Source organism: Salvia hispanica, chromosome 5, assembly GCF_029641045.1.
Source record: "Salvia hispanica isolate PSC_SH4W2 chromosome 5, Shi_PSC_v1, whole genome shotgun sequence".
Classification (NCBI taxonomy): domain Eukaryota; kingdom Viridiplantae; phylum Streptophyta; class Magnoliopsida; order Lamiales; family Lamiaceae; genus Salvia; species Salvia hispanica.
The window spans coordinates 31,690,818-31,708,300 of NC_142696.1; the positions used below are offsets into that span (position 1 = coordinate 31,690,818).

A 17,483-nucleotide genomic window follows, 5' to 3' on the forward strand; every position below is an offset into this window, starting at 1 on the left:
ATTAGGGTACTACCATGGCACCGCCGTCGACGCTGGCATGTGACGGCTCGCCACCAACAACCTCCTCCATCCTCTCTCTCTCTCTCTGCGTCGGCTCCCTCCTGCAGACCCGACAATTCTTTCACCGCTCCCAGATTCGTCAACTCCGAGCCTTGGCCACCGTCAAGAGCTCGACAGCAGCGGCTCTAAAGCTCCGAGTCCTCCAGGGCAGTCCCTGCACGTCTCCCCAAACAAAACAAGATGATCTTTGATTTTGCTTTCAGTTCTCTTAATTCATACATCTCCGGCAACCTACTGCCATCAATCCTCTTCTCAACACAATAGACCTATAAAGGTGCCATTGAATTCCATATTTCCTTCTGGATTTGTTCGCAATCTCAAGGTCATGAAGAAAAACCAATTGAAGAGTTGAAGAAAAATACCAATTGACAGGTGCCTACACTCTCTCTCTCACCATTGAAGAGTTGAAGAAAAAACCAAGTGCTAAGAAAAAGGAATATGTTGAGGAATTAGCATGAGTCTGTATTCTAGCTTAGGATTGTTTATGGTAAACTATTTTGGGTTTGAGGTGAACAATTTTTTCGAGCATAACAATCGGAAAAAAATTTGGTTGTTCTGATTTGATTTTAGTATCAGCTGGTACTAGGATTAATTCTCGTTTTCGATTGTATAGAATTGTTGATTATGAATCTTTTTCATGAATATTGGAGTTTCGATGAAAAAAATTTTAAAAAAAAAGAAAAAGGGCTGGTTCTGTGCTTGCTCTCACACTCTACAGCACATCCGTTTACAAATGGTGAGGGTAAAATGGTCATTGTCATTTATATCTCTGTTGCATATTGAATTTATATCTAGTATACTGAACAGGTTATGTGTTAAAATGATAACCCTTCTTAAAGTGACACCGTGACATTACTTATACAATAATATTATAAACGTTACACAGCGATATTACAAACACTACACAACAATCTATAGATTGCTGTATAGTGTGTCGGATATTGCTGGACAAGAAAAATTGCTGGATAAAGACCAACAAATTGCTGGCCGTCTTCTTCAAATTTTATTTTTTATTTTTTTTGCCACGTGGCAACTTATTATTTGTCCTCGTATACAAATGATTGACTAGGAATGGTGGTATGGTGTTATTTTAAAGGGTGGTGGCACCCTAACATGCCCCTACTGAACATCTTAGTAGTATAAGAATTGAAAGAATGTCATTTATATCTTTCCAAAACTTATGCCCAAATCTTGACGGGCCCAAATCGACAGAAATGAAAAAAAGAAAAGTGAACACGCCCTTAAAGGAAATGTGAAAAAAGAAAGAAAAGAGAATAAGAAGAGGAAATGTGAAAAAGAAAGAAAGATAAGAAGTGACTGGTTTTAATATTATTTCCATCCTGATAATTGTCTCTCTAAAATTGGGCTGCGTTTCATTTGGAAAAGTATGCGTTTTAGCCTGCTGCCTGTTGAGTTTTTTAATGCAGCAGAAGATCCTTCCCCAAAAGGTAAAGGCTACAGTAATTAAATGGAAACGCCATCCTTTGAAGGCACATCCGCCCCTACTGTGTTTCCTACCACAGCAGGGGATCCACCCTGGAAAAGATATGTCTAGCTTATGCATCTTGCAATTTAGATTTCCGTTCAATTTTATTCCAAGTTTTACTCCAAAAAAAATGTCTAACAGAATATCTGAAAAATAAAATAGAGTTGGAATCTGCTAGCATACCAAAACAAAATTCAAAAAGAATATTATTCGTTATCAAATGTTTTTTCCATATGTAAAGCAATTTCTCCATTGCCGCCTTTAGTCGTGGCGGGTGCGGTTGAGCCAGAGGGTGCTGAGGGAGCGGAGACGGTTGAAGTACTCGTCGATGACCAGAAAACACTGAGCGGCTTGGCGGTTCGTCAGATGCAGAGGTAGGTGGCGAAGGGTTTGCTGCCTCAAGATATCACCCTGAAGTTAAACATAAATCAACCATTTTTTTACTTTAAGTAATTATAACAAGAATAAAGATTAATGAGTGTCTATTACACAACTCATCATACATGAATGTTGACTATATGGAAAGTTTAGGTTAGGTGATATATTTATGATAAATAAAATATGGAATAGATAAAAGGGAAAAAATATTTATGTACATAAATTATTATTTATTTACTAATAGTATAACTCTAAATAATACGAGTTTTAATGTGTGATTAGTTAAGTAACAGAGAAAGAGAAACTAGTCTATTTTTATAAGACACACGGAGTAATACTTTGAAAGGGATGGTGGACATTTTTATTTTTGTTATTTGATGGCATCTTTTTTCTGTTAAGAATTCTATAAAGATTCCTAACTAGAGATAAAATGGAATATATATGACTCGTCCAACTTATGTTACAATTTAAAGTTCGCTAACGCGTGTATATCATGCAAATTAAAGAAGCAATTAATAATAAATGCATTTACCAGAAATAGATAACAGGTAAGCATAGTAAGATTCGATATGGGATAATATGAAATTTAACGCGGTCTAATATATATTAATTTAAAATATAAATCTTAGCAATATTTTATCACTCATATTCAAACAAATTGAAGATATACAAGAACCTATAGTTGGGTGAACTTTTTCACTGTATTTTTATGTCAAAGATTAGTGATATTTACATCTTCAAATTGTATCCACATATATATTAGTGGTACTAGTGAAATATTTTTGAACATAAACACACACATGTACATACTATAGTAGATGTTACAAATCCGAACACTGACATTTTTTTCCCATTTTTATACAGTGAAATAAAGCAACATATGCATCATCAATTCAATATATATAATAATTAACTTAATTAAGCCATGGAATTTTTCTGCTGACCAAGGGAACTAAATGTTTAATTAAACATTATTCAAGGAAAATGTTGTTTAATTAGAAAATCCACTCTGTATAAACAATAATACTAAATTTAATTATCAAAAAAAATAATTACCCGTGTGACAACGCCTTGGAGAGCAGAGACTTGTTTAGTGGCAATAGACATTTGTGTCATGTAATCGTTCAGATTTGGTGGCATAGTGAGAGTGCCACCGACGATGGTTTTGGTCAGAGATCGATCCAACGTCTCGAACCCATCAGTAATCGCCTCTTCATCTTCTTCGGCCGACCGCTGCAATCCACAAAGCGCCACCCGTTGCTGCTCCGTCAAGCCCTCCACCTCATCCAGCGCTATCTGATTGAGAGATTGATTCAATTTTCTATCTTCTAAAAATTTCAATTTAGGGATTTTCTGATTTTAGGGATTTTCTGATTTTAGGGTTTTTTGAATTTAGGGTTTCTTGTACCTTGATGACCACTGACGGCCGGAAACCGCCCATCCACATAAAGCACCGCTCTGCCGGTGCCTTCCACATTCCGGAGAAGACGTGGAAGACATCGTCCTGGACGGCCTTGCTCTTGAGGCTCACGATCTGGTCGTAGTGGGCCAACCAGTTGTCGATGACGTTACCTAGCTCGTTCTCTGGCCAGTACCTCAGTTCCACCGTCAGGCAATGGTGCACCTCCAGCCATTGCGCGTACTCCATATCAAATTGTGCCGCGCCTGGAATCAATTCATTAATTCTTTAATTAATGTAACGCCCTCAAATATCACGCCTTGCGACTTTTCACCAACCACGCACATGGGTTGGGATAAATTTCCTCATCCTTAATTTTTTTTAATTAAGAAAGAATTGTACCCGAAATTATGTTGGTGCAAGGGAGGTCTTGCTCTCCCGCATTCTCATTCCCACCCAATAAAATTTCCTATAGCAAAAAATGTACATTTGGAGAATCTTTTTAGCTATATATGGGATTTGGATTTAAGAGAAATATAGTTAAATTAATTCAAATTAAATATGACTACTTGTGCTCCAGCATTTTGAATTTTCAGCTTTAACTGATCTAGCTCTATTTTTTTGGACTCCAAGTCTTGAACATGAGCCTGCATTAATAATAAACAAAGATGAAAGAAATTATATATTTTATCATAGATTAGTTAATTAATAAAAAATGAAACTAAATTTCTTATTGTTTTGTCTAACTAAAAACATGCCTTTTTCTTAAGCCTGCTTTTTCTTGCTGCTTCTCTGTTCTTAGCAAGCCTACTCAATGTCTGTATTTCCAAAAACAAATCATTTCACGAAAAAACATATTTAATAATTTTTAAAAAACTTACTGTGTAAAATATTAAGCGAAAATACCTTTAGATCAGTTGACTTTTGAGCATCTTGCTCTACAGTAGGCCTTTGGTAGTTTATCCCACGCTGAAATTAAATAATTTAAAATAAAAATAATCAAAATAAAGAAATTAATTATTCCAAGCACAAAATTTCACTTATATACTTAAATATCAACAGTAGTTAATGGGGAATCATTTAGATTTATTAAAAATAGCCATTTTTTATATTTAATTAATACAGTAATTTAATATCATAACCTGAACTACGCTGGCAGATTCTTGAACATCATTTCTAGGGTTAGATGCCTCAAATGGTGTTTGCGAACCACTGCTTCCCTACCAAAAACACAAGATTAATTGATTCGGAGAAACCCCATTATCATAAATCGAGAGTTTAAACAAGCCAATAATGAAAATACTCCCTCATTTTTTAAAAATAGCAATTATTTTCATTTTGGGCCGTTCTTTAAAAATATAAACTTTAGAATCTTTCTATTTTAGGACATGGACCCCACAATCCATTAACTCTATTTTCTATACTTTTTCTCTTCTTCTCTCTTACTTTACTCATTTTTATTTTTCTCTCTCTTACTTTACTAATTTTTATCACTTACTTTACCAATTGTACATAAAACCTCGTGCCGTTTCAAATGTTTCTATTCTTTTAATACGGAGGGAGTAAGAAAATGTTTTTTTTTAAATTCTAATTACCGTAAAAATTGGTTCACCATGCAGGGCCTGAGAAGGGATAATGCTGAGAGTGTGCCGGTTCATCTCTGCATAAATTCAGACACAAATTAATTTAATTGAATGTAAATTAGCCAATTAAATTAAAATCGGACAATAATTTTTTATTAAAAAGGCTAAACAAATTGAAACCAAATATTGGTTGTACATGAAAAAAGTTAGCAAAAAAATCACATTTCAGAATTTGAGAAAATAAAAACATAGTGGCTTCAAATGAAAAATATTTCTCTCATGAAGAATCAGAATCTCTAGAAATCTAAAGAAAAATTTTGATTTTGTAAAATCTCAAAAAGAAATAAAATTGATATAGGTGTATATGAATGTTTACGACGTTGATCTTGAGACGAAGATGGATCTTGGCCGTTGAGGTAACCGTATTGACAGGGAGTTTGATCCAAATAGCCTGATTCGTAAGCGCCGGATTCTTTGCTTCTGCAAAATATTCCACATCAACAAATCATGCTTAATTAAAATATATATTAGAAAAATAAATTAGAAAAAAAAAAGGCCCAAGTTGCTTACCTATTGAAGGGTATGGCTGATGAGGATGATGGCATCATCCCAAATGAAAACATGGAATTATTATATAGATTTTGATGATGATGATGATGATGATTGATTTGATTATCGTGTTGCATCTGAAGATGTTGAGCTATTTGTGCAGAGTGAGAGTGATGAAGCTCGTTGCTACTGACTTTGTTTGAAGCCATGAGAGGGGAAGAGAGAGAGATGGGATCTAGAGAGAGAGATGAGGTCTAGAGAGAGATAGAGAGGGAACTCTTTCTTTTCTTGGTTGCTCAAAACCTAGTATTTTGTTCTCATTTTATAGAGAAATTGGAGCTCAACATAATGTAGATAGAGACAAATGAAATTTAGAAAGAGAGTGAGAGGCAGTTATGGAGTAATCAAAAGAGAGGAGGATGGTATAAAAAATGGGAAAATGAATTGAATGCAAAGAGAAAAGACAAACCCTATTTAAGCTTTTCTCTATAAGAAAGAAGATTTTCATTTCCCAAATTCAACTTTCATACAATTCCATTTAATTTCACACCCTCTCTCTTAAAAAAATGGTTTAAGTTTATTTATTTGGGAGTGTGGAGATAAGAAGTCTGATAAATAGATGCCATGTTGGTATAGTTTTTTGTCACTAGAAATTCATGTATGTTATGTGTGTATTTTGTTTCTCTTTTCTATATGTTTCTAATATACTCCGTCTGGCCCGGCTAAGATACATTTCATAGCCGGCAGATTTTAGGAATTGTTGGTTTATCGGTTTAATTAGAGAGAGAAAAGATGGATGTAAGTAATAAATGGAGAGAGAGAGTTGAATTGGAGAGGAAAAAAGTGATTGAGTGTATTAATTGGAGAGAGATAAATTTTCCAAAAATAGAAATGTGTCATCATAGTTGGGACAAACTAAAAAGAAAAGTGTGTCTAGGACTGGGTCGATACGGAAATGTTGTATCATATATTGTACCTAAAATACCGGTATGAAAGAATTTCATACCGTTACCATACCGGAAGTTTCGGTATATATATCACTACCGAAAGAATTTCATATTGTTATCCACCTAAATGGACCGTTGGATACGCGAAGCACGAACTTAAGGACCATTGGAGATGTTGTGGGAAGAAGTAGTCAAAAAGTCAAGACTGAGGCGATAGACATTGCCCTCCCCCCCATCCCCTGCATCCCCGGCTGCCATCCCCAACATCATCTGCGGCCAAGGGTACTGAAGACGACACAACTAGTGTGTGGGTAGTCACTATGTGCACAGAAAGAAATAACAGGTTTCCTAGATCCAGCAAATCCGCTAGATCACTCGGTCTAGGAACTCACTGGTCGTTGAAAAATCCTGGTCGTCAGACACACAGAGCACTTCTTCAAAAAACCCTCAACCACTTTACTAAAACCTAGCACAGGGAAGTAGGGATCGATCCCACAGAGATGGATGCGTAATAATCATGCTCAAGGATTTGGGAATTGTTTTTGGGTTGGCTGCTGCCACGCATTTTTTTGGGTTGAAGAAATTAAACTTAAACTTGGAACTTTGAATTGCTACGCTAACAGCTAGATCTAGGCGAAATAACAAAAGCATGCACGTAAACTAGAACCGAACAATCACTAGATCTGAGAAACTATTCTAATTACCTAGATCTGGGAAATAATCTGACGGTGGGGACCATAACTGAAAAAGCAGAGTATGGACGAAAAGCTGGAAAAAAACAACTAACTAAGGTATTAACTAACAGCGACATCATCTTCTCCAACCAATTTGCATAAAAACTCAGAAGAAAACAGCATGAGCGAAATCGGAACAGAGCAGACTGGATTTTAACAATTTTAATGAAGAACAATTAAGAACTAAACAGATCTGCGGATGCTAGACGAAGTAAAACAGAAAGCAATAGAAAACTCAAAATCCATGCACAACTCGACTTCCCCTGTTCAGATCCAACCTCGGACGCTAAATCCACTTCGGATCTAAGCATCCAACACAAACTCCAGCCAAAAGAAACATTTCATAACTTCAGATTCAACTAATAACCTTCAATCAACAACAACACCACAGATCTACAGCCAAATTCCCAGATCGAGCACCAAAGTAACAAAGAAAAAACAGAGATCAACATGCAACTTGCCGAAATAAAACTCTTAACAGCAGGATCAACGTAGATCAACACGAAATAACACAAATATAACGGAAACTAAGAAATGCATAGATCATCAGCAACATCAACAGCCAAATCGACTTCCAAAAGTGAAGTTCGACGAAATAGAGTGCAAAAGAACTGAAATTAAGTAGATTGTTTCTTCGCCCTCACGTGGACGGTGTTTCGACAGAATTTCTCTGAAGAATTGACCCCTTGAAACCTAAAACTACCCCAGAACTCCCATTTCCCAAGTGTGTGTTGTGTGTGAGCTAAGAGTGAACGAAAAAAAGTGATATCTTGTGTGTTGCATGCTCCTCTATTTGTAAGCGTTGAAGTGAGGCCTAGCGAGGTATAGATAGACTTTGTTGCCCTCAGCTATTGACTCCCTTCTTCTAGCCTTCTTTCCTGCTCATTTCTACTTCATTTCTTCGCTAGACTGTTTCCTCCAGCATCTCCTGGATCTAGCGATTCTGTCACACACCTGACTTAGAAACCGTGTTAGACCCAGCAAAATGTAATGCTTTTCACTATATAACCGATGCATGAAATTAGCCTTATCAAACTGCTCACACTTAAACCATACTTGTCCTCAAGTACAAAGACAAGAAAAAGAATAAGGCGAATTTCAAGCAAGGTTATCCCCTGACCGCCTCTTTAGACTCTAGACAGACTCCTAGACCTAGACACAATTTGAAACTAAAACACTTAAAGAAAAACATACAACATAAACACATAAACACATATGCATGAGCTAGCTTCAACTTTTAGGCAACTATCCCCACAAGATTAAGGTCAATCCAACAGGCTGCACTCCTCCAAATAGGCCCTTTCTCTTCCTCTACCTAGCCAATCTGTCAGTTCGTCAAGATAGCCTTTTACTTACCCAATTATTGGATTCACTCGATCACTCATTCCTCACCAGGGATGTTAGGATCGATTCTCTCTTAAGTTATTGTCACACAACTGAAGCGTCGGGTTATGAGAGTTCCTCCTTTTTTTCCTAGGTCAGGTTATTATTGTTCCTGCCCTTTAAACAACTCCCCCTGGACTTCGTCCAGCTTATTCCTCCTTCCTTTTATATCTTTTTTTTTTATATATTTTCTCCTTCTTTTTTTTTTTTTTTTTTGTTTTTTGCTTCCCTCTTTTTTTTTCCTTTGGACTTTGTCCAGCTTATTCCTCCATTTTCCTCCTCTCTTCTGGACTTCGTCCAGCTTATAACACCTTACCCTGGACTTCGTCCAGCTTATACCTTCATAACCCAATCCCCCTATTTTTTCTCCTTTACAACTCTTCTCCCTAAGCATTTAGTGGCGGCCCTTTAACATGTGTTAGCTCGAAGTTATTTAAGGCTTATAACTCGCTATTATAGTAGGACTTCACAACTAAGTAAGTAAAGACATCCTCTATCGTTCTCGCTTCACTCAGATTGACTTGGCTTATTAAAGGAAAAGGCTTCTAAGTTGAAATACCTCGTATTTTCGATTACTTTCACTAAGAGGATCATGCCGTATTATATTCACTGGTTCATGCGACACAACAAAACTAGACCTAAAGACTCTTATCATGCGGAAAAATACATGCATTGACTCCTCTCCCCCTCCCACTTCACTCAAGCTTGTCCCCAAGCCATCGACGTGAAGGGGGGAAACAGAGAGATCAATGCAACAACATCAACAATTTATATATATAAAAAATACTTAGTATTTTCTGTCTTTATTATATATTGCTTAGAAAATAACAATCAGCTTAGTCTAGCTTAGTGGTAGGAACGTACGTAGTGTTGTTAAGGATCCGTGTACGATTCCCAGCGATGGTGCATTCTACTATCGAAGTTTGATCTTTTTTATTTATGCTTTGCTATTTAAGTTTGCTCCTTTTTTATTTATGCTTTGATATAGGTATTTTGCTCCATTATGTTTATTTTTTCTTTCTATTTCATTCCATATATTATTATTTTTTCTTTCTATTTCATTTCATTTATTATTATTTTTTCTTTCTATTTCATAGCTATTATGTCTATCAATTTTGTACTTCCCCCGTCCCATTAAAGATGACTTTCCTTTTTAGTTTGTCTCAACCAATATGATCCATTATTACAAATAGAACACTCTTATCTTCATTTTATTCTCTCTCTTACCTTACTATCTTCGCTTCACACAAAAAATAAATTTGCATAAATTCCCGTGTCACTCGAGGATTGAGTCATCTTCCTTGAAACGGAAGGAATAGTTACTATAATTTTATGTATTTATATATATAATTTATTCATAATTAATAAAAATATTGATATAAGATATTCACAACTAATAAAACGAAAGAAAAATGATCGATCGAATTTTAATGCTCTAAATCAATATAAAGGTCGTACCCCCGAATTAAAAATCCTGAATCCGCCACTGGTCTCGCTGACAATGTTCTGGAGAGACAGGTCACCTTCAACAAACCACGAGAGACATTCTAGATGGACAGTTCGAACCATCGGAACGATGGGTTCATAGACGACGAACTCAGCAGGCTACTAGGCGAAGAACTCTATAGACTAGAAACGATTTGGAGTGAATTTTCATTTCCTCTCTTCATCCGAGCTTAATTATCAACTGACTTGATCTGTTGCTAAGTTACTCCCTGAAATTTTAGTAGCATAATTTAATTCTTCATCCGTCCCACTCTAAGTGGAGCATGTCTAGTTTGGCACAAAATTTTATATAGTACTCCCTCCATTCACCAATACAAGACCAATTTGATCGGGCATGGGTTGTAAGAAATATAATAGAAAGTGACTGGAAAATGTTAGTGTAAGGTGGGTGCTACTTTTATATATTAGTTTTATAGTGAAATGTGAGTGAAATAAAATTAGTGGAATGTGGAGTCCATTACCAAAAGTGGTAAAAAAAACAAATGAGACATTTATTGGTGGACGGACGAAAATGACAAAATGGGACATTTTTTGGTGGATTGAACAATGTAAGAGAGAAGGAAAAGGTAGAAAGAGTGATGTTTCTATATTTAGAAATATGATATTTAGAATAGACATCCTTAAAGGAAAAATGTGGTACTTAGAGTGGGACGAAGGGAGTATGTTGCTAAATTTTAACAATGACCAAATGAACAATTGTATAAATCTTTTGCTAATCCGTTGCTAACCATTTTTACTAGTGAAATTATGACAATTAGTAGCGAAAATTGGCTGTTGGTAAATGGAGTAGTATTTTTTGGAGTGTTTGTTAAGGATCTATCTATGCTAATAAAATTCATTACGGATAATGATCTACATGCAAATCATATTGTCAAATATTATTTTTGTAGTTCATTCAAAGTATTAAATAATTAACTCATTGCCGTGTACTCCTTTCGTCCCACTCTAATCGAATTACTTTCCTTTTTGGGATGTTCCACCTAAAATGAGTCATTTCCTTTTTAGCGAAAAATAATACTTATAGGCACAAGATTTAAGAAAATAATGTTTGATGAGTTAAGTGGAGTGAGAATAATGTAGAGATATGAAAAAGAATAAAATAAGGGAGTGAGAATAAAGTAGAGAGATGAAAAAAGAATAAAATAAAGGAGAGAGAATAAAGTATGAGAGAGGAAATATAGTAAGAGAGAGTAAATGTGTTGTCTTTTGCTAAAAGGGAAACGACTTACTTAAAAAGGGAATACGACTCACTTATAGTGAATGGAGAGAGTAACTTTATTCTCCCACCTACTTTATTATCTCTTTATTCCTCTACTCGTAATTCTCTCATTATTTACCCTCCCTCCATTAAACTCTTTAAATATCAATTTTTTAAATTTTGTGTATAAGGAAAGCATATCAATTATGACGGGACCAAGAAAATATGTTTTTGAGAGTTAAGGGTCGGCACTAGGGAAACTATCACTCACATACAATAATCTATGCGATCAAGAGTCGTGTTGTTTTGGTAACAATTCTCGCTTTAAAATAATCCGGATACTTTTGCTTTGAAATATAAAAAATTATAATAAAAATTAAATATAAAGAAAATTTTCTTTGTATAAAATATAAATATTTCTCTCTTCTTTTCAATCTCTTTATCTATAAAATGAATGTCATCACTTCTCATTCATCATTTTCCGTTTAAAATGGGATACTTTTTCACATGCATTTTTATCACTTTAATATCTCATGTTAATACAATATACTCACTTCGTCTAACAAAAATAGAAATACGTAAGATGATACGAATTTTAATGCATAATTGATGCATTAAAAGAATGACAAGAATAAATTATTGAAATACTATATTAGTGGAGAATGAGTTCAATCTCATGCCAAAAATAGAAATGGGGCATTTTATATGGCAAAAATGATGAAATCTGTTTTAATAAAGATTCGCCAAGAGATAAGGATGGAAAATGGACTGTAAACATAGATCTTGTTTGGACCTATATATATAAAGAAAGAGAATTGTAAAAAAATAACAAATCCCTAATTATAATAAATAAAAAATCACCGAAAGAGATTTATGATTTTTAGTGCAAGGCCATGCTAAATTATATTCATATGTTCAATTTGATCTCTAACTTCACGAAGCTATGTAAGATGAACTATGTGTGTCTTCATAATGAAAAAAATATAAATATTAATGAATTGTATTATACCATAATTAAAAAAAAAAACTGAATTAAGTGCAGTACCTTAATAGCATCTCCAATGGCTCCTGAACTAGCAATAGGCTAGTAATAGCTTAGCCAAAAACTCCTCCTGCCACATCATCTAGGGCTAGAAACTGCCTGTCACATCATCAGGACAAGAAATTGGACTAGCACTAGGACTAGCCATAATAAACAAAATTATAAAAAACAAATAAATTACAATCACGAAAAATACGGAATTAAATTTACGACACAGATACGGGAAAATGCAATAATTTTATTTAAATTAAAAAAATGTACATTAAAAAATATTTACATAATTATATAAAAAAAAACCCTCCTGCTTCCACACACGAGCCCCGCCTCACTCCTTGTCGCCGCCGTCACCGCTACCTGGGACCCCAAATCTGCCGCATCTGAGTCCCCGGCATCTCCCGCCTCTCTACGTACGCTAGCCAAATCGGCCCGCATACTCTGGAGGAGGTCAAAAACAAGCCCCTTCACCACAGGGTCAGGCCTTCCATTCACCTATGATTTTCCACATGTTCACCTGCGTTTGTTGATGCGCGAGGCGGGAGAGCTCGGCTAACGAATGAACAGTAGGGGGGATGCCGACTGGGCCTCCTGGGACCCGTGGGTGACTCCCCTAGCTCCCCGTTGCGCCCTCTTTTGACCAACCAGGCGAGTGCGGCGAGTAAACTATGGAGGGGACGGGAACTCCTGAGCATCGTCGGGGAGCTCGTGGGAACCACCGCTACTGCTGTAATCACCGGCGAGGTTCAGCCGCTGCTTCTTTGGCCAGCCAGCATCGACACCCACTCGAAATTCTCAGATGGAATCCATCAGCACCTCATAGCAGTTCCAGTAGGAGAACTCCTTATAAACCCCCGTCAAGGGGAAGGCGGCCTCCGCCATTCTCCTCACATCATCGTCAGTTTGGCCACTAGTCTTCATGCAGAGGTGGTTGGCGTACAAGCCCGCAAATCGGGAGACGTAGCCCTGATTCGGTCCCACTGCTTTCGGCACTCCTCCCCGCTGTGTGGCTTCCCCTTCGGGCAAAATGTCTTGTAGGCTGCTGCTATTTTAGCCCACACCCTCTGATTGTTCGAATGGAGGGGATCATCGCAAACACACACTCAAGCCTTGCACATCGCGACGTTCTCGTCATCCGTCCACTTCCTCCGTACCTTAGCCGAACTGGCGTCATCAGCCGGCTGCGACGACTCGCCGACCACCCCTTTGCCCTTGCCCCTCTTCTTCTTCGGTGCGCCCCGACCCTGACCCCGACCTACTCCCCCTGTTTGAATGGGAGAGTCCGCATCCTCGAGATCTATCCCCAACTCCTCTAAGGAGAAAGTTTCATGCCCAGTGAATTGCGTCTCCGCTCGATGTGTGGGAAGAAGCAATCAAAAAGTCAAGACTGGGGCAATAGACATTGTCTTCCCCCCTCCCCCCACCCCCCATCCCCTGCATCCCCGGCTGCCATCCCCGACATCATCTGCGGCCAAGGGTACATATTGTAGTACCGCCCATCGGACCCCATTCACCTCCCTGCTTGTCACTGGAGGCACTGGAGTAGAATCGTTGTTGTTCTCCATTTCGCGTTATTGCTCTTGTACAGAAATTAAGAGAGAGAGAAACTCGTTAAAACAAGTGGTGCGAATGAAAATGACGTGCAGATCGCGTATATATAGAGTTTCGAAAATTAAAAAAAATGGCGCTGGCCGATCGCTAGCCGATCGGGAGCCTACAATGGCGGCCAGCGGATCTGCTAGCGCCCGCGAATCGGCGTGGGCTAGCCGATCGGCTTGCCGATTTTCCACTCGCCGGTTGCAATGGTCAGCTAGCGGACCAGCCAGCGCCCGGGAATCGACTAGCCGGCCCGCTAGCCTCCATTGGAGATGCTCTAATAACTCTGCACCAAATGAACTTAGCGCATCATTTTAGTGACCAAATATTAAAGTCTACTCAAAATCTATCACACTTAGTATAAAATGAACAATGTGTGGAATCAATTATTTTGTACCTTAGTGGCAAATTTTTATAAGTTGAAGTATTTGTTTCTTCGAGAAGAGATAGAAAATTGGGAAAAGTGTGTAGATCTTAATATAATGGACATTTATTTTCTTTAAGAATGTGGAACCTTGATTTATATACCCAAATACTATTGATTTATTTGTTTTATGGTTAATTATGCAAAAAAAAGGTTTTTGATTCGAAAGCAATTAATGGCCCATATGTTGAGGCCCACCTAAAATGGGCTAGAATTTTATGCTTCTATCAAATCAAAAAGCTTAGTACTGGCGTATATATTTCTGGTGGAGCCCATAACCATTTTCCTAGTTTCTAATTAGTAATTTTTGTAAATGGAGAATGGCGGTTTTTGGATGATAGAAAAATATTCAGAAGTTAACCTGTTGAATAAAATTTAGTACAATTTTATAGTTAATTATTAGTGAAAAGATAAATTAAAAGTCTAGGTGATAAAAGTAGATTATACAATCGGAAGAAATTCGTTATCGACTGGACCGTCTAATTGGTCTCAACTTCCGGACTGTTGTACTCTCCTTGGTTCCTGCCTCTTCTTCCTCAGTCTGCGACAGGTCCTCCTCCTCGTCCTTGGATGACTCTTCTTCGTCTTCACTCCTTATCACCGTCCCCTCCGCTGTCAATGGTGATGAGGAAGGCTCTGCAGCGGCTGCAGCAGCCGAGGTTGTTGGATTCGTAACATAATTGGAGAGAGAAAGTTTCCGAAAAGGAAATGTGTCATCTTAGTTGGGACAAACTAAAAAGGAAAACGTGTCATCTTAAGTGGGACGGAGAGAGTAGTAAATAAGTGGATATGTGTATATTGGCCATGTGAGCGAGTAACTGATGACTGAAATGGTCTTTGTAGAGAGACAGGCACCATTGTTAGCTCGAGGTGAGTAGCTCGCGAGTAGTCTGTCTGATTCTTTTTGTGATGGTTTCGAGCTCCATTTTACCAGCTTGTAAACTGGTTTTCTATAGCCTGATATATTGTACCTCATCTATAGTTATCTGAGATATCTTGCAATAAATCAGTTGTGTCTGTGTTTGAGTATTTCTATACCACAATAACTCGAGTAAATATGGTTTATTCTCATTGTTTTTGAAACATCTCAATTTAAAGGTAATTACAAACGAGATATTTTGGATATCTAATGGAGTGTCACACAAGATCAAAAGGTCTAAAATTCAGAGAACCCAAAAAAAATGATTTTACAAAAATGAGAGAATCCGATGGGCCGTACTATTTAAGACCTAATATATCATTCATTATAGATTCAAACAATAAATCATTTATAACATGGATTTGTGGCCCAATCAAACTTGTCTTGCCCACAAATATTTAGTTCTTGGTATGAGTAAGAGAGAGAGAGACACACACGAGTAAGAGAGGGGTTGTAGCAAATAAAATGGAAAAAAAATATTAGTTGAGGACACCTATATCATATAATCCCCAATTATTGAGAAATTTATAAAGGGTCCTTTCGGTACACGGAATTGGAATTGAAATTCTATAATTGAATTTCAAATCCATTGTTCGTTTAACAAAGGAGTTGAATTATAATTCAAAGTGTGTGTAACGGTGTATGTGTAGTGCGTGTGTGAAGGTGAAGTGTGTGCGTGCGCGTGCGCGTGCGTGTGCGTGTGCGTGTGCGTGTGCGCGTGCGTGTGCGTGTGCGCGTGCATAATAATGTTGACTATAAGGAAATTTTATGTTAGATGATATACTTAACAAATTAAATATTTAAAAGATTACGAAAAAGTGCATAAAGTATCTTTACATAGTTATGTCAACCAGTTGCAGATGGCGACACACATCTCGTTCTCCTGCCGTTACTCGTTGACCGCACCCCTCAGCTCCGCCATCAGGCGGTGATGCTCCTCCACGCTCCAGCCATTGCGCGTACTCCATATCAAGTAGTGTCACACCTAAAAAATTATGCGGAATCAATTCATTAATTCATTAATTAATGCAACACCCTCGAGTATCACGCCATGTGTGACTTTTCTCACGCATCCACAATTCACCAACCACGCACATGGGTTGGGATAAACTTTCTCATCCTTAATTTTTTTTCAATTAAGAAAGAATTATACCTGGAATTATGTTGGTATAAGGGAGGCCTTGCTCTCCCGCATTCTCATTTCCACCCAATGTGTGTTTTAGTGTGTCTAAATTAAACACATGCCTTTTCCTTAAGCCTGTTTTTTCTTGCTGCTTCTCTACTCTGAGCAAGCCTCCTCAATGTGTGTTTTAGTGTGTGTGCGTGAAGTGCGTAGTGTGTGTGCGCACCCGCTTGCGCGTGTATGTGTGCGTATGTGCGTTTTCTGTGTGAGCTTTTGTTGGATCCTTTTGTCCGTTCTTGTTAATCTAGGTGTTTTGGCTCTATAGCCTTTTTTGGTTTTATTTTGTTTTAGAATTGTTTGTTCTTTGACTTGCTCACCCATTCTAAATGTGATTTGAGTCTTTATTTTATCGAAAAAAAAGTGCTCACATCCGGTGGCAGAGTGAGTGTCACCGACGATGGTTTGGGTCAGATATTGATTCAACGTCTCGAACCCATCAGTGATCGCCTCTTCCGCTTCGTCGGTCAACAATCCGAGATTTCTCCTCAAGGCTTCTTGCATCTTCTTTCTCATAGACCTCGTCATCGGCCAGTGTAGGTCTTTGATCGGGCTTGGCGCATATGATGCGTGACGGTTTGATTCTCATCATACACATTTTCTCACATTACTTTATCCTCTCTACTTTTCCTTTTCTCCTATTTTATTATATATTTATTTTTCTCTTTTTAATCTCCGTGCCGAAGAGAAATTACTCTACTACCGCGGAATGGAGAGCATTATGTATAAATTCAATATCATCTTAATTTGATAAATTTTAGATTTTATAATAAAACTAAAATTAGAATTTTTGAATAATTGAAAAAAAGAATTTACAATACACACATTGCTTCACACTACACACACATTGCACATGCACACCCACTGCACATACTGTACACAAAGGAAAAAAGAAGATCAATTAGGTTTCAACCGATCACAATATGTTGCGGATATGCTTTCTAAAGCTTCTCTGACTTCAAAGTTTTAATACCGTTTGAAGTTGGTAAATGTGTTGCAAAATGATAAAATTGTTTTTGGAGGAAAAAATATGTCTACTTATGCATCGCAATTTAAATTTCGGTTGAATCTTATTCCAAGTTTCACTCCAATCTAGCAGAATAAC

General features: G+C 37.3%; 1 protein-coding gene across 1 annotated transcript; it reads right to left on the reverse strand.

Moving 5' to 3' along the window:
* Positions 1 to 1,677: 1,677 nt before the first annotated feature.
* LOC148926646 (bZIP transcription factor TGA10-like) lies at positions 1,678 to 13,141 on the reverse strand. The gene is made up of 10 exons (XM_089059200.1): positions 13,076 to 13,141; positions 12,620 to 12,754; positions 4,466 to 4,543; positions 4,230 to 4,292; positions 4,082 to 4,141; positions 3,893 to 3,970; positions 3,726 to 3,792; positions 3,333 to 3,589; positions 2,981 to 3,220; positions 1,678 to 1,957 (listed from the first exon to the last, which is right to left on the reverse strand). The coding sequence occupies exons 1-10, from the start codon at positions 13,139 to 13,141 to the stop codon at positions 1,808 to 1,810; spliced, it is 1,194 nt and encodes a 397-aa protein (XP_088915326.1). The 3' UTR covers positions 1,678 to 1,807.
* Between the last annotated feature and the right edge of the window lie 4,342 nt (positions 13,142 to 17,483).